The following is a 24,886-nucleotide window of genomic DNA, read 5'->3' as shown; positions in this document are numbered from 1 at the left end:
TTTTAATATCATGAACACAAATCGCCATTTATTTATTCTAATATTGTGTTTTATGTTCGTGTCATTTGTATATGCCTAAATATTTCACTTATTTAAGACCAGTTGACAGTTTGCCAGGTTATAGGTACTTCATAATTTGTGAGTTATACATTGTTGGACTAGAGTTCAGAAAGGTCGTAGATTGTTTATATAATATCGTTTGATGAGCGAAAAGGCCTATTTTTTTTATCTATAGTTGTAGAGCCAAGAAGCTAGGGCTTTATTTATTATATTTTTATACAATAATTGGTAGTGCCAAATGGGAAATTGTTTATTAGATTGACTGTAATTTATTCATAATAGCTATTATTGCACAACATTTTTAAGTTACCTTATCATGGTTTTTATCAGAATTAGATACCTATTTGTCCTTATTTTAACCTTTTTTAACATGTAGATTGCGAACGAATTTCGTATATCAAAAAAATATTTTTGTTATGCCAAAAAACACAAATGATTGGGAACATTTTCTTTAGACTACGTTGCCAAGTTAATATTTTTCTAAATACATATTATACATATATAATTTTCTGAATTTTATTTTATTCGGGTATTTCAATTAAAACTTTTTTTTTAACAAAAACTATTCATTTCGGTTAGTATAATTTTTAATGGCTCGGTGGAAATATTATCGTTAGCTTTTCTTTTACAATTCTCTCTCGAGGCGTGTCGTTAAATTGTCCGTTAACTGTTAACTAAATAGTAAATGGTTTTGCTCAACAGTTGTTTGGTTTAATGAGGTCTTATCTGTAGTTAGTGCTGTAGTTACAATATATTTACAAAACATTTTTTTTCTTTACAGACCCATTTGATACCTATATCAATCTTTACGTTTTCTAACAAAACAGTATTTAAAATTACTTAAGAGAATTGACTCCTTGCCTTTTTAATCTATATACATCGTATCTATCTTATCACCCGGCGTAAATGCAATAAAACTATTCTTATTTATCGTATAATATGATTTGATTATTTTAAAATAAACCAAAATTTGGAAAAATAATATTAAATTAATTTATTTTATAAATATAATTTGATAATAGCAAATCTGACAACGCCGCATAAAAAAGATAGGTAAAAGCAATCGCAAAAGCATTCCCGTTTACGAGAAAAGGTTCATTTGCAATCGTGCCTTTCACAACTGTAACACATTTATTAAGCAGGTTAGTACCTTTATATTTATTCATATTACATTTTTTTTTGACATTTACTTAATTTACGACTGGAAAAAACAACTGGTATTATAATGATTTTAATTTTTTCAAGTAATAAATTTTTCAACTATAATCATGAATATTTTTTTTTGTATTAGCTTTTAAGCACATTGAGTATTATTCGATATTATCTCTATATTTATGTATTATTTTAATTACATTTAAAATAGAAAATAATTAATAGCAGGTATACATAGGTATATAACCACCTACCGTTTAATAATCCTAACAACAATACTAAAATAATGTTTTAAGAAAATATATAGGTATACTACTTACTTACATTTCAAATTATAATATATTATGGTAGATAGTTTTGTACGTAGGTAGTAAGTCGTATATTATTGAAACTATAAACGAAATTATTTAAGGTTTAATATGTATAATTATAATAGAACAACAACGTGATTTTGAATAGAAATGCTAATTAGTTTTATACTTTCATTAAGCGAATATTGTTAAATTGTGAATGATATTGTTGTTGTAATGAGATTGCACGCAACGGGTTTTTTAAGCCACGGGATGTGGTATAAAATATTCAAATTTATCAACAAAACCAGTTGAAGTTTTGTTCTTATAAAAACCAACGCACCAGTATGTATCAACTCTTGTATCGTCGTGTTCACTTCAAGAGTAGGTAATCATTTATCTACAAAACAAATGTTAAAATATTATAATTTTTAGTGAGTACCTATAAATATTTTTGAAGATATTCGTAATATTTTTAAGGCAAAATACAATAACAGGTAATTAGTTATAACTAACTATATTATAGTATACCTAATTAAATATAAAATTAAATTATTTTAATTGAACTAATTGAAGTACATTATAACAAAATTAATAAGTTCAAATCGTCAAACTTATACTCATTGAAGTTATATTGTAATTTCCTAGTTCATTTACACTCTTGTTTATTTTACAATATTATTATTTTGTTGTATTATACATTATCATGCACATCACAAATGATTGTTAATATTATTACTATTTTATATTGTTCTGTAATGGGGCCTGGCTCGTTTAATACCGAAATAAATAATTGACTCTATATATAACATAATAATATAGTAAGTTTAGGAAGTTGGTACCTATCTTTATTATTATTGATGGATTTCTATTAGAAAAAAACATATATTGTTATAAATCTGTTGTAAAACGATAAAGTTAAATATTTTCGTACGTAAGCTAAAATATTGGTCCAATAGGTAGGTATAGTTATAAAACTAGACAGCAAAAAACTTAAATATATGGATAAGGGTTTTATGATGGGGTATTCTATGTTTCCAGAGTTTTCTATTATGCGAATTAATAGTTCGATTGTATTAGTGTAGGTATTGTAGAGTATATAATATAGCAGCAATAAAATAATTTAATTTTGTATTTTATGTAAATTGAGTTCCAATGGGAAATATCGTATATGCCCCGTTGTTTGCATGGAATAAATTCAATATGATAATTATTTATATTTTTATTCTTTTTATGAACTATTATATCAATAATTGGATTTTGGTAATATTTTATAGTCCAAACCTGAGAGAGTCTCATTCTTTTAACACCTCACTTTTAACGTTTCTTTCCTTCGAAACACTATTGAGCATCGTCGCTTATTACGATTTATACTTTTTGTGTAAGCTTTTCGCAGGATTTATTGATTGTCCTAATTTTTAAGTCGGACGAAAATTTCTCATAATAACGTATTACTATTATATCTTATAATAGGCAAGTATGTAAGTGTTTGTTTAATAAAATAGGTAGAGTGCTTTTTAATCTTGGAACTAATTTAAGTTTTTTTAGTAATATAACTTTGCAATTATAATTTACGGGGAAACCTGGCTTAATAAAATCAGGAAAATAATTTTACAGTATAATAATATGATGTATACTGTAGCGTTTCTCAACCAGGGGTCGCGACCCCCAGGGCGGTCGCGGGCCATCTTGACTAGGGGTCGCGTAGCTCAAAAAAAAAATAAACTCTGATTTATAAAATATACCTTTTTATTTAAATATTTAAAACTTTTTATTGAACATAAATAACACAAAAATGAAATTAATAATAACAATAATAAGAAGTCGATTAAATGTAGATATCTCATCAATAAAACGGACACTTTTCCACTACCTAATGGGAATTCCTAACGACCCGAGACATAACGTTCAAATTTGATAAGCTTAAGACGTTATTATAGATATGGTATTTATAAATTGTCATTTAAAATTTTATATTTCGTTTGGTTAATATGATAGGATATTTTCATTGTTCAAATTTTTACTAAAGATGGAGGGGGTCGAGAAGTGATTGACCATACTTCATACCCTTTTTGGGGGTCGCGACACTAAAAAAGGTTGAGAAACGATGATGTATAGCATAAGTACCTACTGAATTTATTTTACAGCAGCCGGACACGATGCAGAATTCGATTGCGGTGACTGTTGCGGCGTTTGCCGTCTTGCTCCATGGGGTCACCGGCCTCGACAACGGGTTGGCTTTGACACCTCCGATGGGATGGCTTGCGTGGCAGAGATACAGGTGTATCACAGATTGTAAAACGTATCCCGACGAATGTGTCAGGTATGTGAATATGTATACAAAGTATCTTAAGAGATACCGTAATTATGTAAAATTATATAGGTATATATATATATTTTTTGCTCGAATAATGAATTGAATTTATAATTGATCATAACCCTCTCGGCAAACAAAAACTCATTACTTATAATTAGGACTAGGATTTTAAAGCATATGCTTCATTTATATATATGTATATATATTATATGAGATAGAAATCTAAATTTTATAGGTATAGGTATATAAATTCGTTTCGCGTCATTCTGATTCTAAATAAATAAATATATTTTTGCTTTTTTTTAATAATAAAAAATTGAATTAATAAGAAACGTAAAAACTCAGAATGCGTTATAGGTATTGGATTATTATTGTTTTCGCTTGTTTATTAAATATATTAAATGTATAGATTATCGATTTACATATAGCCTGCAGTACCTATACGGTCAGTATGCCTATAATATCAATATCGACCATTTCAAAATTTAAGATTTAGTGTTGTAATTTGAAATTTCTTGTACGAAGCAGAGGCGTCACTTGCGGTATGCAGGGTATACATTAATTTGCGTACCTAAAATTCTAAACTGTAATTTTTGATCCACAAGGCACATGCACATGGCCCGCTCGGCCACTCCACAAAAAAAATAAAAATGATATTTATATAATTATATTAAAATAATAAATTAATATGTAAATATTATGACAGTTGATAATTGATTGATTGATCACGTCTTTATTATCACAAAACAACCGTTGTATGATTATTACTAGTAACCACAAATTTTACTGATTTATTCTGTGCATATCTATTCTATTGATTTATATTGTTAATTGTTTTTATTTAATTTGACTGTTGAAGTTTCAACTTGTATTAAATTTAGACATTTATAGCTTTTGCACTGCTTACTGCTTGTATTATGTCATTTTACTATATTTTAATTGTTTTAATAACTATTATTATATACTACTATTATATATTAATAATGTCAAATAATATGTCAAGAAAAAAAATAAATAGTGGCCTGCTCAATATACATGCATACCAAAAAAAAATTGAAATGACGCCCCTGGTATGAAGTAAGTACCGATCAATTCAGTGGATGTGGAGAGTTTATTTTCTATGTTAATTGTTAAATATTTTGTCAGAAAATAGTGTCAGTTTCACTACTGCAAATCTTGAGAAATACATGGTATTTAATTCTTTTTTTTAAATTTTTTTTATTTATTTCTATAACTAGTTCGTGTTAATTTTTGTTCATGCTTTTTTTTAAAAAAAAAATTAATATACTTAAAGCAATCGTTTGCTTTTTTAGTTGCTTATTATGTTTTAAAATTCGAGCCTTACTTATTTTTCCGCATATCAGGAACCAGAGATATCACAAATAATGAATTATAATTATGTATATAATTAATAATTAATAATATTATACTCATTATATATCTATATAAAGCGTATGACGTATATTATAGCCTACACATACAAGTTAACCTATACAATCTATACAAATTACAACTTTTTTAAAACGACTTAATAATATTTTAACTAAAATATCGATTGGTAGGTACATCTATAATATTCAAAACTGAAGTTTGATGTTATTACACACAAATGAAAATAAAAAATTATCAGTCATTTACCGATTTACATGTGGTATAATAAGATGAGAAATAATTTCACACACCATTTGAATAAAATTAAGTATTGTTTATTTTGTATTATAAATTTATTGAGTCTATTGAGACTAGATTCGCTATATAATAATAATAATTAATAACAATATTGAAGACAACGTAAGGATTTCGTGTTCTGTGTTCAAGAAGTAATATATTGTGTATTCGTATATTTAGTGAAAAGCTGTTCATGAACGCGGCTGATTTATTGGTCAGTGAAGGCTACGCAGACTTGGGATACAAATACGTTATCGTAGACGACTGTTGGTTGTCCAAGAACAGATCGGCCGACGGCAAGTTGGAAGCCGACAAAACGAGATTCCCAAGCGGTATCAAAGCTCTATCTGACTACGTAAGTTGCAATTAAGAAATTCTCCAGTGCTCTTATAAATATATAATATGTAACTCAGTAGCTTACGCAGAATTCGTTTATGGTGGAGGGGGGGTTACCATTTATATTATATATTTATAAAAAATATTATTAATGTAATATTCCATAAAATAAATCATTATACATGTTTTACTTAAGGAGGGGGGTCTAAACCCTTACACGAGGTCCTCCGTTGGAACGCCACTGATGCAACTATAATTTTTAATTTTAAAAACAAAATAGTAACTCTTCAGAGGACCTCACAATTCTCACATAGAGATTAATGTATCGTTATCTCTGTCGTACAAGTAAATAATAACTACGTAAATACTTCATAAATTTAAGTTCCAAATTTCTACTATACCGTTTTGTTATTATTAAGTAAATATGTAACAATGTTAAATACAATACCTAATACAGTAATAGTCATATTAGAAAAGATTACTTATCATTAAAATTGAACATTGTTATAGCCTATATACATAAAGCATATTATATTACCTATATGTATTAATATTATGTGCTTTAAGTTTATATTACATAAGTACGCAATACCCCTAATATAAAAAAAAAGAATTGTTTATGTTGGAAATGTGAACGTACATTAAATAAGTGTTTTATGCGCGCGTGTGATATTGAGACAACGAATTCATGTGTAATCGTGTAGGGGAACGTATTAAGTAAAATATTATACTGAATCTGAGAAAATCTACTGAGAAGTTTTAAATTTCTTTTGATAGGTAACTGTGAAATGATAGGCAATGGCTATACTGTATAATATATTATAAAAATGCATTTTTCTTCTAAGTATTTAACTTGATCCGTGTTCTATGAACACTAATTTAAACAGAATCAATATTTATAGTTACCTGTTGGTATATGAAAAAGTGACGTTACTAAACTTAATAGTTCAAAGTGCTTCAAATTGCTTACTTAAACTGCTGCAGGTTCATTCAAAAGGGTTGAAATTTGGTTTATATCAAGATTGGGGCGAGAAAACTTGTGCCGGTTACCCGGGCGTGCTGGGCAACGAAGAATCGGACATCAAACAGTTCGTTGAATGGGAAGTCGATTACATAAAATTAGATGGATGTTATTCGAACGTTCGGGATATGGATAGAGGTAAGACTACGTTTTATAGGTGGTTAGTTCAACATTATTTTTCCCACACGATTAACTTTACTTATTATACAACTATAAGTACCTTTCCTTGATTTTCTTTTTCTTTGATTTTCTGTATAATAATTCTAAATTTTCGATATTTGAATGAAGAACTAACATTTAAAGCATATAATATACTTTCACAGGTTACGTCGAATTCGGAAAACTCCTGAACAATACAGGAAGACCAATGGTGTACTCGTGCAGCTGGCCGGCGTATCAAGAAGAGAAGGGAATGCGGGTAAATACGATTATTATCGTTGGGAGAGTGCATCACTCGAATTTGAAGGGCTGTTCTTAAATTGTTTTCCCAATATACAGACATTTTTGATTTTTTTTTCTAGAAATATCACTAGATAAAAATGCTTAAAAATGTAATCCCATAAGTAGTTAATTTGTCGATTAAAAATATCGAAAATCTAGTTACAGAATCTTTTTATAAGCATTTTAACAAAATTTATAGTGATCGTGAAAATAAGCATATTACCTACGTATTATGTAGTTTGAAATTCATAAAAATTTCTATTTGAAAGTTTAATAAATGGTTTTTATAAGTTTTTAATGATAATAATAATAACAGAAGATATTTGAAATTTTCACTAAATGCTATTGTTATTTTAATTAAATGATATACCTACAAAGTATTAAAAATATTTCGACTATTTTTGAGGTATTTGTAGATATTATAAATTTTTAATTTTTTTTAGTTTTTTTTTCCAATAATTACTAGGTTATCTAATCTATTCAAATTTATTGAAAATTTAATAAAAGAAGAATCTACATAAATTGTTTTTATATAATATGAATTATTGTTTATAATTTATCGAGTGTAGATTAATTACGCGTTGATGGCTAAACACTGTAACCTGTGGCGTAACTACGGAGACATTGACGACTCGTGGACTAGCGTGATGAACATTGCTGATTACTTTGCATCAAAACAAGAGTTCTGGGCGAAGCATGCAGGACCCGGACACTGGAACGATCCAGACATGGCAAGTACATATGTTATAAGTTTATAACACATTATAAGGCTATACATAATTAATACGATTGTAAAGTGACGATAAAATTATTTTTATATAATATAAGTATTAATATTATGTACCCGTATATATTACATTATATCAGGGGTCTCCAACCTTTTTTTACGGTGGGCAAAATTTGGTATACGCTTTGGCATCGTGGGTCAAAATTTTTAGAAATGTGTTGTCTAAAAAAAAAAAAAAAATTGTTGTCTATCTAGGAATAGATAGGTTATGAAATTGAGAAATAAATAAGAATAGATAAGATTTATTTAAAAAATGTAAGTTTATTAATATAATTTTTTATTTTATAATTCAAAATTTGTTTTATATTTCAAAACATTAATTAACTTGGCGGGCCATAGGTTGGAGACCCTGCATTATATTATTATTTCCGAGTGTGATTATATGTTTTTTTTTGTAGCTCCTTATCGGCAACTTTGGTTTGACAATCGATCAGAGCAAGGTGCAAATGGCCATTTGGGCTGTGTTGGCCGCTCCTCTGCTCATGTCCAACAGATTGTCCGCCGTACGCCCGGAGTTCAAAGAAATCTTGCAAAACGCCGAAATCATTAAGGTCAATCAAGACGTCTTGGGAATACAGGGCACTCGAGTGTTTAGGGTAAGTACTATTATACAGCATAAAATATATAAATATGCTATACGTAAGTATGACGTATGTATACTCGTCAGCGTATTACTTTTTTTCGCCGGCGCTAATGTACCTATTGTCCGTGTACCGCGGTTACGTTGCTCATTGATCATAAGTATTATTATTTTAAATTCTATAAAAACAAAATGCACAGTTATTCTTCGTCTACCAACGTTTTTCGCTCTTTTTTATATTATACCGTATTTCAGGATAAGGGTATTGACATTTGGACCAGACCAGTCGAACCGGTTCATCATGGAAATTATTCATACGCTGTGGCGTTTGTGAGTCGTCGTGAGGATGGCGCTCCTTACCCGTACAAAATAACTTTGGAAGACTTAGGACTAAACCATCGTATCGGTTACACGATCAAAGTAATACCATTAATGAATTATAGCGTTTTTTGGGTCTTAGAGACACTGTTATATTTGTATAATAGGGCTGTTTGATTGCCATAATACGTAATTGATTGTCAAAAAGTATGAAATATTCGAAAATTTTGATTGATAAAGATTTTTTTTATCAAGAAAAACTTTAGACGCTTTACTGCTTTAGTGCTCGATTGTTGAAATAATTTAAATCAATTAACCAATTAATTGAAATAATTGAACAGCTCTATACTATAACAGCTTACTGTAATACTGTGTACATTGTATAAAGATATTAAAATACGCGTTTTAATTGAAAATGAGGATCTACGTAGGGTTTTAAAGGTAAACACATAGGTACTCGTATTGTATGAACAAAATTTGTATTTTTAAATAGTAGTGTATTCCTGCTTGTCCTCTCTCAATATTTTTTTTCTAAAACGTATTTTAATCACTTAAAATTATATTTCTAAGCATATTGAGAAAAATTAAAATGAGCGTTGGTACTTATATAACAATAATAACCTTATTGTATATATATACCTAAATAGTAGATAAATCCGCTCAATGAGTGTAATAAATTATGCTTACCTTTATGGCCTGTAATTTATAGGTTATGGGCACTTGTTATAATGTTTTTATTTAATTATTTTATTATAAACCCGTTACAGAATTTGTTTGATAAATCTTCCGGTATCAAACACTACGCTTTGCCAAAGACTGTGGTCAACGTACGAGTTATTCCGTTAGGTAAAATAATAATTTTTTATTAAAAACAATTATTTTATACAAGCTTGTATTGGCTAAAATGTACGAGATATAGTATATATATATATATATATATATGATAATTATTATGTGTGCTATTTAAATTAGGTGTTGTGTTCCTGCGATTCGACGTCATCACGATCAAATTGGAAGACGATATTTACAACAGTCCACTACTCAACAAAACCGTAACATTTACATAAATCTAGTTTTCCATATCAACGTAGGTACCTACCTATACAATTTTATTATAACGGTAATATTATGTGCTTAGTATAAAACTATAAATGATACGTTTATATAAACTTAAATAGAATAAATATTAACAAACCTTTAATGAACTTGATAAATGTGTTTTATGTACTTACCTAGTAACCTATAATATTATTACAAAAATCTCAATCATAAATATTATAAATGTTGGGATATAGCCGATATAGGTAGTCAAGAGATCGACATTTTTAATACCTACATGCATGTATGTTATGCGTGGTCAATTTATTGTTTGATCTCGAGAATAATGCATTGTTTTCTATACATGATATTACGTCTTATAATGTTCAACTTCAACAATATGACTTGCCAATAACACAACGTCACAACATTGGCTTACTCAATATATAATAACGTATAGTTGTTGTTTAATAATAATATTCTTGCAATTTATATACACTTCGGTTTAAACAAATTTAAAATTTAAATTCGTGTATGTAAAAACCATAGTCAACCAACTAAATACCACGGACTAAGATTTTAATCCGTGCTAAATACCTTAATATGATGTCTTATAACTTACAGGTAAGCATAGTGCACGTTAACGAGCGTCATGTATGATTTATGTGTATTATTGTTCTAATTCACAAAATAACAGCATATCTTTATAACATATTTTTAAATTTAGTTTTTCAGTAATAATTTTTTCTAACGATGCTGGCTGCTTCCGATGAGTAAATCGACTTTACGCTAATGGAACTCGAATAAAAGCAACAAGTGTCAAGATGTAATCCCTTGAACCTATTTTTTAGTTAACATATTGACAGGTAGTGAGAATTATTAAAATTATTATATTAAGTTGAATGCTTATAATTATTGCTCTATAATGTACCCACTACTACAGCAGTATAGTTTTTATTTGTATAATATCTATACGTTGGTTTTATACTTTTATAGCCTTATACATCATAATATCAATTTAACCACTTTGGTTATTTATATGTATTGCCCTAAAAGGGAAGGGTACATTTTGACCAAAAAGGAGGCCACCCAAGGTACTACAGCTCTAAATCATTAATCTTTTAAATTTAAATGTTAGAAAGTTTATTTTCAGTAAAAGTATATACAATAATATTGATTTATAACACTATATATGAATATATGTGTGCTTAAATTATAATTAATAACATAAATAAACAAAATAAAAATTATAAATGATGAGTACCTCGCTGTCGACCATCATCACATTTTTAGCACAATATAATATTTGGTGACAAGATCGGCGGCCTTGAGTGTTTGATATTTAAGTGTGTGTCACATGATAGTAGGTAAATCGTAAATAATAAATATATTATTTTGCGAGTTGTCAGTATTATACGATGATTTTATCGAAGACCTATATAATAATAATGTTGCAGCAGTCCACACTCTCACTATAGTCACTCATCGCTGACTTTAGAACGAGTCAAAAATTATTTTTCGTAATCATCACTTTTAGCAATAATAACGTTGCTAATATTACCTATATATGTATAGCTTATTTCGTCAGTGTTAGTGAAAACAAAACTTAAAAACAGTATTTAATATAATATATGTACCGCAATATTTTTTAAAAATTGTTAGTTTTACAGAAAATACGTATGAGTGCTGAGTAATGACAATATAGCGAGCTGAATAATTTACACGCAGTCTCAATACAATATACATTGTAATTTTTACGTTTAAGTATTTAATATTTAAATCCTGAACTCGGAAAGAATCTGGTAATTAAATAAAAACAGTGTTCAAGTAAAAAATATATGCAGTATAATGTATTATGTCAAAAACAAAATTAATTTTAAAGTTTACATATTGTTCCTATAGTGTTTTCAAACTATTTAATGTTTTTCAATGTCAGACCAATTGGATTTCGGTATTTGGTAATATTATTAACGGATGTTAATTTTTTTTTTTTTTAATAATAATTAGCTAATCTATGCCAAGTATAAAAACTACAGAACCATTCAATAGTGAAAGTGCTTACTTATAATTTGTTATTAATTATTAAATATTGTTATTTGTTTGTTGTCGTTAGTAAATGTATGCCACCAGTGCGGTTTACTAATTATACTCGTCTATTGTCAACTCATTTATTGCACACTTATTGTCATAGATTAAAATAAATTGCACATGATTGCATTTACATTTTTAAGTGATTTAAAAAAAACTGACAAATCCCTTCATTTAAAATGTGCGCTGTGCTCTGAAATATATAGTGCTTTTATTAGGTAGTGAATACTGAATTGTACAAACAATGGTGAACATCATCGATTCAGTGATTTGATATTGTATTTACGCATTGGGGTAGTCAGACTTCAGAGGTATTTAAAACACCCTCTCCACAATTTTATCCGTATTTATTGATAAATTTAATACAAATACTATATTAATGAATATTTTTAAAACTTTATATTGAACTTAAATTGTAGGTACATAAAAATATTATTTTAACAACGTTATAGCAATTACAACTTTTTAAGGAACTTTGAACTTTAATTTGACCAATATCTAATATTTTTCTCGTATACTAAACAAGATTATTAATGAGTATTAAATTAGAGTGTTTAATTAATTAACTGACAAAAATAGAAAACAATATTACTAACATTATTATAATTGGTAACATTATTCTCTACGTAAGATAGACATTTCAATATTTTTTTGATATACCCAGTTAAATATTATTTACTAAAAATCCATTGTTTGAGTGGTTTTATCATGTATGTACTGCGGTATAAAGCGGCACAAGATTCTCTGAGCGTATATTATATGTATAATATATGGACGTCTTGGTTTCAATTTCATCGAGGACATTTCGAAATATTTACAAATCATTTGTTATGCGATAGCGCGCGCGCGACTAGAGTTTTACTTTTACATAAGTACATAACATTTAAAATAATATGTGTCTCCTAAGCCAACCGGCGTGTTAAAAAAAAAACCGGTCTCATCCAGCGGGACTTGAGTATAGTGTGTTAAGATAACGAGTATTGTACACATAACACATTGTGTACACCTGCCGACCCCTCGTCGAAATAAGTAATTGGACAATATCGTATTATATAGTACAATACACACAACACGATCGTTATAAACGTGCCGGACGTCGACTAATATACTTGTTGGACTGTAACACTGTATCTGTACGTTTTTGATGCAAGTCGAACCGACGACGCCACAACCGTAACCAAGGAACGTGAGTGCGAGTAATTTTTTTTATAAACACAAAATCTTTTTAAAAAAAAAAAAAATAACAATAAAAATGTCTTATATTTTATTATATTATGAACGTGGTATAAAGGTGAAGAGGCGTCGAAATGATCGTCACCACAGCGCTGCGATGGGCTTGCTGTTTGATCGTCGTGGTAATACGAGGGCTCAACGGGCTCGACAATGGGCTCGCGCTCACGCCACCGATGGGATGGCTTGCATGGCAGCGTTACAGGTGCATCACGGACTGCGAAGCGTATCCCGACGACTGTGTCAAGTCAGTATAAGATTTGTCAAAACTAAATGGGGGTGGTAAATACGGGGTCGAACTCTGTTCAAGCGGTCCAATTAATTGTATACGTCAATTGTTGTGCTTCTCAAAAGAAAATTTAGAATCTATGTATAATATATTATACACATCAATTCAGTTTTGAAAAAATACGTCGTGTTATTTAGTAACAATTTTTCATAATGGTATTTTTTTTTTTTTTAATACAGTCTACATTTTTATAGTGTTGAATGCTTCTTTTTTTAAATACAAGCAACAATAATAGATTTCTAACATTGAATTCCTATTTATAACATCATACATATTTTATAGTTTAGACCAAACTAGGATAACAATTATTTTTCATTTTATATTAACAATTTGTTTTATACACTTTTCAGCGAACAATTGTTTATGAGAGCAGCGGATTTATTAGTTAGCGAAGGTTACGCTGATTTGGGTTATAATTACGTAATAGTGGACGACTGTTGGTTGGCCAAGAACAGATCGGCAGATGGAAAATTAGCAGCTGACAAAAAAAGGTTCCCAAGTGGTATTAAAGCGTTATCAGACTATGTGAGTAACGAGGAATACGGTGTATGGTAACTCAACGAATAATAGGACATTTGCCACCCATCGGTAGAATACTGTAAATCGAATTGGTCTTATTTTTTATTTTTTGTTAAAAAGATTAATTTTCGTTCCAACGTACCTACCCATATTCAATATTAATTTAAACGTAATTATTATAAGTGATAAACTTTGAAAATAAGTTTGGATTTCTTGTCTTGTTTTATTTAGATTCTACTAACAACTTTTAAACTAATTTATTTATGAAATAATTAGAATTAAAAAATGTAAAAATTTTGTATACGTCATATTCGTATTATCAATAACTAATTACGCTTTTACAGATAAAAAATTGAAAAAGTTGTTCATGAGACCTAATTACTTAAAGTATAAAGTAATTGGTTCACTATTTCTAAAAATAGATGGGTGGCAAATGGCCTAAATTTGAATAATACCTATTATTAATGTTACGTTATTCAGGACATTCAGGTATTCTTAGATACTTACTTTTGCACTCGGATTGAACAAGCATTTTAAGCTTGAATATTATCACTGATCATACATAAGTTATCGATGCTTGTACATCGGCATTTTATTAATATTTTAATTTTTTTGAAATATATGAGCATTTTAAAGTTCTGATACTTTAAATTTCTACTCATACTTAACTAACATAAAAATTTAAATTTTCGTAGATATATCAATGTATTTAAATTTAAGTTTGATCATATAGGTCAATTTATTTATTAATATATTAAAGCTAAAAATACAGAATTGGTTCTGCTGAACGTATTTTTGGGCATGGTAATATGGATTAGAAATAAAACAAATAATGCATTTATATTTTCTTAATAATTATGACAATTATCAATAGGTACATTCTAAAGGTCTTAAGTTTGGATTATATGAAGACTGGGGTACTAAAACATGTGCAGGATATCCTGGAGTATTGGGACACGAAGAGTTGGATGCCAAGACATTTGCAGAATGGGATGTTGACTATGTCAAACTAGATGGATGTTATTCAAACGTTAGACACATGGATAAAGGTAATGAAGAAAATCATTGAAATAATAAAAGATTATGTTTTAAATTAAATGAGAATTGATTTAGGCTATCCTGAATTCGGGAGGCATTTAAATAACACCGGAAGACCTATGGTGTATTCATGTAGTTGGCCAGCTTATCAAGAAGAAAAAGGAATGTTAGTAAGTATCTTAACGTGTAGATATTTACTATTATAACTGTTTATTGTAAATTAAAAATCAAAAATTTAACCAACAGATTGACTATGCATCAATGGCTAAACACTGCAATCTTTGGCGTAACTACGATGATATTGATGACTCGTGGGAAAGTATGATCAAAATTGCAGATTATTTTGCACAAAAACAAGAATTTTGGGCGCAATACGCTGGACCTGGACACTGGAATGATCCAGACATGGTAGTTAATTTTTTAGATACGAATATAGATGTAAACAAGAATTAATTTTTTAAAATATATTTTTTTTCAAGCTTTTAATTGGTAATTTTGGATTAACATACGATCAAAGTAAAACACAGATGGCCATTTGGGCAGTACTGGCTGCTCCATTACTGATGTCAAATAAATTAATAGAAGTACAACCACAATTTAAAGAAATTTTACAAAACAAAGAAGTTATTAAAGTCAATCAAGACTATCTTGGTATACAAGGCACTAGAGTTTTTAGGGTATCTTTGATTTTAAATTTACTTTATAATATACACTATTAGTTATAATAACTAATTATATTTTATTAGGATAAGGGTATTGATATTTGGACTAGAAAAATTGAACCTTTTAATGATGGATACTATTCATATGCTGTAGCGTTTGTAAGTCGCCGTGTTGATGGTGCACCATACCCGTACAATATAACATTAGAAGATTTAGGTCTAAAAAATCCTAATGGTTATTCAATCACTGTGAGTTTTATATTTGTATTAATTTTTATGTTAGTTATTAACATTATAATGGTCTGATTTTACTGTATAACTATAGAACCTCTACGGAAAAGATAAAAGTCCAGCCCCATGTATTTATAAACCAAACGATCCAGTTAAAGTTCGAGTTATTCCTTCAGGTAATAAAATATCATTTTTTAAGTATTTTTAAGTTTTATATTTATCACACTCAATTAACTGTATTATTTTTATAATAATTATTCATAAGCTTAAATTAAATGCATGAACTAGTTGTTCATTAAATTGAATTAATCAATTATTTGAAAATCTTAAACAGGAGTGGTTTTTTTACGAATGAACATAGACGATTCAAACAAACCATGTAAAGATAACAGCAGAAGTCAGTTCTTCAAGTGATAAATAAGAATATTCCAAGGCAATATAAATAAATAATACATATTTTTAGATTGTAAACTTTATATTTTTAAAATATTATTTACTTAATAACTTGTTGGCTTAACAAAAAATATGCTTTAGATTTTGCTCAATAATATGTATGTTAACAAAACAAATTACAAACTCTTAAGATACATTATATGTATAGGTTTTATTATTTATAGTTATTGTGACAATTAAAGATCGTACTTGTTTTATATTTCTGGAACACTGGAATTCTCCAACAAGTATATCACCTAAAAAATAAATTAGCATATGTATTACTAGTAAGCATATAATATTATTTTGAATTATCAATAATAAATTTTAACCAACATAACTATCTATTACCTATTGGTTAATATTATAAGTGTTGCAAAAATAACATCATCAAAATCCAAATTACAATTAATTATTATAAATTTATTTACAAACTTTTATTAAAGTTTTTATACTATTTTCTTTTAGAAAACATTTAACATAGTGATTAATAATTATATAAATGTATCATTTGTGTGTTAAAAATGTTTTTTTTTTTTAAGTTCATAGCAATACTATTATAGTTTTAAATGGTTTAGTTTAGTTATGCTAGTTAGAAAAATGATAATAATTTTTTAATAGAAAAATATGTATTGTACAATATAAAAACTAATATGAATGAATATTGACTTTAGTCGTTCAAAAATTAAATTTTAAAATCTGATTCAAATGTTCAACGACTAATTTTTAACAATAAGGACTAACAAACAATTGTATAGCAATTAATGTAAGTTAAAATAGTTCATTATTAAAATGAATCTCTATTTTTGTAAACCAATGCATTAGTTAATTATATTGTATAAATCAAGAATTGAAAAATTACCTTCATTAACATCAATTGGATCAGGTAAAAGAAATACTGTCTGTTTCCAATGAGTGGGTGGACAGTTTGGTGCTGTTGATAAAATCACCGGATTATCATTATCAAATATTGAATCAAAATATCCAACTATACTAGTCATTGAGCATGTTTTTTTAATATTAAGTTTAAATTCTACTTTAAAATTAGTAGAATTAGTATCACATGTGTACATGTCAAATGTGCAAAGTTTACATTCTTCAGTAACAATTCGATCTACAGGTACAATTTCAACTTGTGCTTTATTCAAGGTTTCTGTCCTTAAGGAAGGCATACGAAAACCATATACATCTGACCAAAATCCCAATATTTCATTATATCTATCTGTAAATTGTTAAGAAAAAAGGAAAAAAACAAGTAAATATAAAAAACAATCTCACATCATGATAAATATTAAAATGTAGTTAATTATTTATTCTCACCCATATCACTCACACCACAAATGAATATGTTACATTCGTTTGGCAACATAATTCCGTTTTTATTTAAGTACTTGTCACGAGCAAATATCAAACTATCTAACATTGATTCAAATAACAAAAAATACCCCATCCATTCAGAAACAATGGCATCAACTTTTTCAACAGGTAAACTAACATCTTCAATTCTTCCTTTGATTGGCACAATCACATCATCAAATCCATTTTCTCTGAAAATTTAACATAATATGTTGTCATTGATTATTATTCTTACAAGAATATTAAAAATTTATACCTAAAATTGTCCATAGCATTGTATAGTATATCAGCTTCATCGACAGCAAAAACCTTAACTGCTTGTGCTTTGGCCATAAACATAGATAGTATTCCACTACCTGTACCTAAATCTAATACAGTTTTGCCATTAAACGAAGGCGCATTCTGTAATATAGCGGAGCAATAACTTTCTGTTCGTACTTTATCCTGAAAATTATTTATTTATTTATTAAACAACTATTGCTATACCATTCTATTTATAAAATTTAATACTATTGTTTAAAAATAATTAAACATTATCTTAATTAATGTTATCATGATACAAAAATGATTTATACACTTTAACTATTCAAGAGAAGACAAATTGTTGTTTAAAGACATTTTCAATATTTATGGGAATTTTAAGATTATTTTTGTGAATTTTGGGATTCTGTAAAGTAAAAAAAAAGTAAATAATTTTTTACCTTGAGCATTTCATAGTGAATATCAACAGATGAATATGAACCAAAATATCCATGATCATCTTCTAAGTTTAAAGTAGATGCTGTGTTAATTGAATCATCTGGCCGAGCTGACAAGACTTTTGTTAGTGTCTCTTTCATTTGAAGCATTTGATTATATGCATCAGCAAGTTCTTTTTCTTTTGATTCTAACTGAAAATATTACATGTAAAAGTATTTCAATAAGAATAATTATAATAAATAGAACAATTGTTGTTCTCACTTGTTTTGTAACTGTTTGAATTTTATTTTGTATATGGCTAAAATGTTCAGAAGACAATGTAAACTGATTATTTTCAAAATTGACAGTATATCCAGATTCTGATTCTTTATCATCTTCAATTACATCATCAATATCTGAATAATGAAAATAAAATAAATTAAATATATTTTTTAAGCTATATTAAAAAAAGAAAACATTTGCATGTACCTATTATGAGTATAGTTCTAAATAAATGATAAATTTACATTTAACTTAATGGACTATAATACCATTATGTATCTATCAATAGATTTAATAATTTAATTTAACCATAAATTAATAATGTCTTACCAATCATTAGCCAAGGATCATCTTTTAAAACTGGTGTTAAATATTTATCGTCATTCCACGGCTGAGAGTCAACTCCAAACAGTGTACTAGGATTAAAATTGTCATCTTCTTGTATCCGAATTCTTGTGTAGTTGATGCATTTGATATAAGAATAAAAATCCATATTATACTTACGTTTTGCCAATGAAAAATCAAAACTATGGTCTTTAGCACAGTGAACTATTGCTTCTGGTACATCATCATATAACAGTTCACAGAACAGACATTTTACCTTGTCTGGTCCGTTTTCCACCCAGTCACCGAAACTGTGGTCAGAATCTGAATCTACAGACATCTGAAAATTAAATTGTAAAACTTTGATTATCAAAAATGACGAATCGGACAGAACAGGTACTGCAGCTCATGCCAAAAAAATTTATGAAGTATACAGTTAAAACGACCGGATTAGAAATTTAAAATAAATTATGTTAGTTTAAACTTACTACTATACGGTTATCAATGATATATGTAGAAAGTAGACGCCCGACTAGATTGTTATTGTTGTTGTGAATCCACGACTCCCGCCTAAGTCGGGAATTTGGACCAAAGTGTTTAAAGGAGTCAAAATAAAATTCGAAATTCAAAAGTTCAAAACATGTTTTTATCGGATAACAAACCTAACCTTGATTGAGTGGCGGAGCGGTGATAACAACCGGAAATAGATAAGGTGTAATCGTGGACCTAGGTCGAAATATATTATTGTTTTAAACTACGGTCGTGGTTGAAAGATTATGACCATTTATATATATATATACAGAACATAAAAATTAAATGGGTTTGTTTGTATATATTGTGAGTCATTTCGGCTTATTATGGTAGTCGCCAATCGGTTATCGTCTCTGCAGTCGGGTAGTTCGCTGCTCGCTCGTTACGGCATTCGATTTCCGATTATGCCATATGCTTGATTAATATTTAATACACGATATTGTACTCGTCTTCGGTGATTACTGATTAGAATTTCGTATTTACTATTCGATAACTCAATCGTTAACCATTATCCAAATATTTAACATTCGCTAGACGAGTGCGGTAAACTGTAATAACTAGTTATGCTATATATGACTATCTATAATTAATGAGCATCGTCACTCGTTGTGCTTGTGTCTCGTGCAATAGATCCTTATAAGGACGACCTATTTAAAATACACTTTGTACCTTTATGGTGATACGTATTGTTGTACATATTAATCGTTGCTAATCACATGGCGAAATACATCAACAAACGTTTCCTAAACACAATCGCTCTGTGCACGGGTGTTGGTGCCGCTAGTGGTTTTGCAGTGTACTCGTTCTATGAACGAAAAGAAGCCCTGAAAAATAGATCACTTGAAGAGGATTACTATCACGTATTTGAGAACAAGCAACCGAAATGGGATTCTAACTGGGACAAGTAAGTGTATCCCTCTGCTTGTGTTTTAGTCTGCGGACGGTTTTGTGTCTATTATTCATACAATAATATTTTTTATTTCTTCTCGTGTGTTCTCTGTGAACAACATCTGTCGCTTTACTTTAATATATCCAATATCTCAATATTAATGTTCTACTGTGACAGGATTGTGTTTTTAACGTTTTTTTTCAGGTGTTAATTCGACCTCGTTAAAATATTTACTATTCCTGTCCAACTGTCTTGCTCATACATAAAATATTACACTACTACCGCTTAACCACTGTACAATGGAGACATCAACAAAACGAAGTGGCCGTCAGCCTTCAGGCAAAACAAAAAAAGAAAACATTCAAGTAATTGTGAGATGTAGACCGATGAGTTCTAAAGAAGTGTCCAATGGGTATACAGAGGTTGTGAAAATATCCAAAGATGAAAATTCCGTTGCTGTCGCCGTTCCCAAAAACGATGATTCTGAGTATAAACAGTTTACATTTGATTCTGTTTTCGACTGGAATTCCACTCAAGAAGAGCTGTACAAGAAAATGGTTCATCCCCTCATTGAATCTATTTTGAATGGATTTAACGCTACTATTTTTGCATATGGACAGACTGGAACTGGTAAAACATTTACAATGGAAGGAATCCGAGATGAAAAACTTCCTTTGTGTGAACAAGAAAACCGTGGAATAATACCTAGAACTTTTGAACAGATTTTTCAAACTATTGAACAATCAAATAATAAACAATATTTGGTGTTTTCTTCATACTTGGAAATATATCAGGAAGAAATCCATGATTTGTTAGAATCAAAATCTAAAGGAAAATGTGATCTTCGTGAAGACAAAGATGTTGGTGTTTATGTTAATAATTTAAACAAATATATTTGCAAAAACGTCCAAGAAATCTTGAAAGTCATGCAAGAAGGTAACAAAAATCGGACAATTGGTGCTACAGACATGAATGAACACAGTTCTAGGAGTCATGCTATTTTTACTGTTACTGTTGAAATAAAAAGTTCAACAGAACGTATTAGAGTTGGGAAATTGAATCTCGTTGATTTAGCTGGCAGTGAAAGACAGAGTAAGAGCGGAGCCACCGGCCAGAGGCTCAAAGAAGCTGGAAAAATAAATCTTTCACTATCTACTTTAGGAAATGTTATACACGCACTTGTAGAAGAAAATTCATCGCATATACCATATAGAGATTCCAAACTTACTCGATTATTACAAGATTCATTAGGCGGTAATTCAAAAACATTGATGATTGCTAATATTGGTCCAGCCAGTTATAACTGGGACGAAACACTAACAACTTTACGCTATGCTAACAGAGCTAAAAATATACATAATGCGCCACGTGTAAACGAAGACCCAAAGGATGCTTTGATTAGACAATATCAAGATGAAATATCAAAGCTACGCAACATTTTAAATGAAAAATCATCAAAAAAAGTTACTTCTAAAAAAGGAAAACAGGAGGAAAAAAATTATGATGTGGAAAATCTTCAAGAACATACTAAATTCCTAGAAAAACAACAACAAGATCTAAATGAAAAACGTAACAATATATTAGAAAATAAAGAAAATTTATCTACTGATGATCAAAATAGAATGTTATATGATATAGAATTAGAAAAGGCTAAAGTTGCTGAAGAAATGGATTTTATGGCGTCATTAATTACTCGTATTCAATCCATGGAAAGCAGTGTGCTGAGAGGAGGAAAGTCTATAACAGATCATTTATATGAACAGCAAAGTCAAATTGATAAACGTAATAAAGAAATTCAGGAAGAAATAAAAATGGAACAAGAATTAGCTAAAAATTTAGAAGAAATTGCTGGTTATACTGAGTCAATTAGGGAAACTTATTCAACATTACTGGAAGAAGTGAAATCCAAAGAAGCTAAAGTTGACAAATTAATGGTTCTGTATCAAAGCCTCGAAGGAGAATTAAAAGTTAAAGAGGATGAATACTCAAATCAACGAAGAGACATTGAATCAAATCAAGAAGCAATGACTCGTCAGTTAAAACTTGGTAATATAATAATGTCAAATTTTATACCTCAAGATGAACTTCAGAGTGTCAAAGATAGATTATATTATGATGATGATACCAATGAATGGCGCATGGTTAGTAATCAATTAGAAGGTCACACACGTGGCTGCATCAATGGTGTGATTAATACAAGAAGAAATGAAAATTTAATAACATTAAATTTACTTACACTTGAACATAAATTAGAAGAGTATAAAAAACCAGAAATTTCACCTTCATTGTTATCAATGCTTGATGAAGCATTAAAAGTTGAAGACGATCTGCAGGTTGATGCATCGATTGCAGAAAGGACAAAAAGTGTACGAAGTGCTGTTGGACCTAAGATGAAACCCACTTCGAATAAAAACTATCCAAGAGCACGAGGCTTAATACCAAAATAAAATATTTGCTGGATGCTTGAATTTGTGCACCAAATATATATGTTGTTTATTTTATAATATTTAAATACTAACAACTACTATCAAATAAGACTGCATTGTTAAATTTATATTCTGCTCACTGATATTATATACCTAATATTAAGTACCTAATACCTATAGGTGTATTTATTTATTAATATTTTGCTTTTGTATGTTCTTTCACATTCCTAGTCACTTATAAGAAAAATTTATTTTATTTAGTTTCCTATTTTCTATTACTAATATTTTGCTTTATAATCTCAATTGTTTTTTATTTGCTTATTGCAAAATAAGTTCTAATCAAAACTAACTTAGTCATATTGTCTAGTCTTTCAGCACAACGAATGACACTAATAAATTATATTTTATAATATCTATTTCTTATTTGTTTTTTATTTATTCTTAACCTTTTCTTTTATCATATGTAAATAAGTTTGAATGTGTTTGTCAACATATAAATTTTCCAGGCGACAACCTAAAAGTTTAGTAAAACCAGTTGACTCAGATAAACCAGAGCTTCAAGATAAGTATAATAAGAAAATTGAAGGCCAAAAGTCCTGTGCAACAAGGCACATTTTCCTTATTAGACATGGCCAGTATAATGTACTCGGTGAGACTGATGGAGAAAGAAAGTTGACTGAATTAGGTTTGTATCTAATATTTATGAATAATAACAAATTTTTGTGTCCAAATAAAATGATTTCCTTTAAACAAAAATCTGTTATTAGGTGCTATTATGCTGATAAAATTATTTATTTCAATAGGCAATTTGACTTAATATATGGCGATGAAATATATCTAATAAAGTTACTTTAATTTATGAACTGTTATCTTAAGTTAATAAATAACGACAACAACTAGTATGATAATCTGTCCTTTTTTTTCAATATTTAATCAATGACCACTTTTTAAAATTATTGATGATTATTGATTATTTATTATCTATTACTGGATTAAGATATTTACTATTTTTTTTAAATTATTAAATAGTTTTTAATTTAAAAAACATTTTCTTGCAGGCAGAAAACAAGCTCTGTTCACTGGTGAGCGCTTAAGTTTATTGAATTATCCATGGACAACAATTACACAGTCAACAATGACTCGTGCAATGGAAACATGTGCAATAATCCAAAAACAATTACCTGAAAATATTCCTCTGACATCATCTGATTTATTAATTGAAGGAGCCCCAATACAACCAGATCCACCGTCCAAAAACTGGAAACCTGAGTTATATGTAAACATAAGTTTAATAAATATTTTCCTCTTTTATAATTTGTATATATTAAACCTACATAATTTTATGATTTTTAGCAGTTTTATAGAGATGGAGCTCGTATAGAAGCGGCTTTTCGAAAATTTATTCATAGAGCACCACCTGAACAAGAAGAAGACTCCTATGAATTAATAGTTTGCCATGCAAATGTTATAAGATATTTTGTTATGAGGTAATTAAAAATTGTATTTATTGTACATAAGTATTTAATCCTTATTGTTATGTTGATGATAAGAATGTACAAGTATTGATAACCATAACATAACAAAACCTACAGTTTTATTTTAGGAATAGTTTTTTCTATTTAATAAAATATTTGGTTTGCTCTTGTTTTAAATTAATCATTGTGTCTTTGTGTTCTTATGATATAGATCATTGCAGTTGACTCCTGAGGCATGGTTACGTTTGAGCCTAGATCATGCAAGTATTACATGGCTTTCTGTTTTTCCAAATGGAAGAGTAGCTTTACGATGTTACAGTAATTCAGGATACATGCCACCAGACGCTATTAGTCATTAAGTACTATTTACAAATAATTATCAATTTATTATTGAAAAAAATAAAAAAAACAAGTTTTTGTCATACCTG

At 28.7% G+C, this 24,886-nt stretch overlaps 5 protein-coding genes across 8 annotated transcripts; 4 read left to right on the top strand and 1 right to left on the bottom strand.

Annotated features, from left to right (window-relative positions):
• Positions 1–1,046: 1,046 nt before the first annotated feature.
• Positions 1,047–10,175, top strand: LOC114123159 (alpha-N-acetylgalactosaminidase-like). 3 transcript variants are annotated; one of them, XM_027986040.2, is made up of 10 exons: positions 1,047–1,202; positions 3,650–3,825; positions 5,668–5,842; positions 6,808–6,982; positions 7,168–7,262; positions 7,855–8,016; positions 8,471–8,668; positions 8,908–9,072; positions 9,738–9,816; positions 9,943–10,175. In XM_027986040.2, exons 2-10 carry the CDS (start codon positions 3,662–3,664, stop codon positions 10,035–10,037), a joined length of 1,308 nt encoding a protein of 435 aa, XP_027841841.2. In that variant the 5' UTR covers positions 1,047–1,202; positions 3,650–3,661; the 3' UTR covers positions 10,038–10,175. The 3 variants fall into 3 exon arrangements, with proteins under 3 accessions (XP_027841841.2, XP_027841840.2, XP_027841842.2); XM_027986039.2 differs by lacking the exon at positions 1,047–1,202 and adding an exon at positions 1,836–1,999; XM_027986041.2 differs by lacking the exon at positions 1,047–1,202 and adding an exon at positions 1,917–1,936.
• Positions 10,176–12,806: 2,631 nt separating this feature from the next.
• On the top strand, positions 12,807–17,314 carry LOC114123152 (alpha-N-acetylgalactosaminidase-like). 2 transcript variants are annotated; one of them, XM_027986026.2, is made up of 10 exons: positions 12,807–13,292; positions 13,388–13,573; positions 13,966–14,140; positions 15,009–15,183; positions 15,248–15,342; positions 15,419–15,580; positions 15,652–15,849; positions 15,919–16,083; positions 16,160–16,241; positions 16,400–17,314. In XM_027986026.2, the coding sequence occupies exons 2-10, from the start codon at positions 13,404–13,406 to the stop codon at positions 16,477–16,479; spliced, it is 1,302 nt and encodes a 433-aa protein (XP_027841827.2). In that variant the 5' UTR covers positions 12,807–13,292; positions 13,388–13,403; the 3' UTR covers positions 16,480–17,314. The 2 variants fall into 2 exon arrangements, with proteins under 2 accessions (XP_027841827.2, XP_027841826.2); XM_027986025.2 differs by having other exon boundaries at positions 12,810–13,282.
• LOC114123151 (protein arginine N-methyltransferase 3-like) lies at positions 16,522–19,883 on the bottom strand. The gene is made up of 8 exons (XM_027986024.2): positions 19,626–19,883; positions 19,144–19,477; positions 18,814–18,947; positions 18,555–18,743; positions 18,110–18,297; positions 17,818–18,044; positions 17,360–17,719; positions 16,522–16,754 (listed from the first exon to the last, which is right to left on the bottom strand). Exons 2-8 carry the CDS (start codon positions 19,475–19,477, stop codon positions 16,645–16,647), a joined length of 1,542 nt encoding a protein of 513 aa, XP_027841825.2. The 5' UTR covers positions 19,626–19,883; the 3' UTR covers positions 16,522–16,644.
• Positions 19,884–20,423: 540 nt separating this feature from the next.
• Positions 20,424–23,399, top strand: LOC114123147 (kinesin-II 95 kDa subunit-like). The gene is made up of 2 exons (XM_027986021.2): positions 20,424–20,572; positions 20,762–23,399. The coding sequence occupies exon 2, from the start codon at positions 20,857–20,859 to the stop codon at positions 23,002–23,004; it is 2,148 nt and encodes a 715-aa protein (XP_027841822.2). The 5' UTR covers positions 20,424–20,572; positions 20,762–20,856; the 3' UTR covers positions 23,005–23,399.
• A 50-nt stretch (positions 23,400–23,449) lies between these two features.
• Positions 23,450–24,882, top strand: LOC114123148 (serine/threonine-protein phosphatase PGAM5, mitochondrial-like). The gene is made up of 4 exons (XM_027986022.2): positions 23,450–23,668; positions 24,042–24,259; positions 24,337–24,470; positions 24,670–24,882. Exons 1-4 carry the CDS (start codon positions 23,461–23,463, stop codon positions 24,815–24,817), a joined length of 708 nt encoding a protein of 235 aa, XP_027841823.2. The 5' UTR covers positions 23,450–23,460; the 3' UTR covers positions 24,818–24,882.
• Positions 24,883–24,886: the final 4 nt, after the last annotated feature.

The sequence above is a fragment of the Aphis gossypii genome, chromosome 2, assembly GCF_020184175.1.
Source record: "Aphis gossypii isolate Hap1 chromosome 2, ASM2018417v2, whole genome shotgun sequence".
Lineage (NCBI taxonomy): Eukaryota > Metazoa > Arthropoda > Insecta > Hemiptera > Aphididae > Aphis > Aphis gossypii.
The sequence above is the reverse complement of the archived record's forward strand: the minus strand, read 5'-3'. Positions and strand labels throughout refer to the sequence as shown.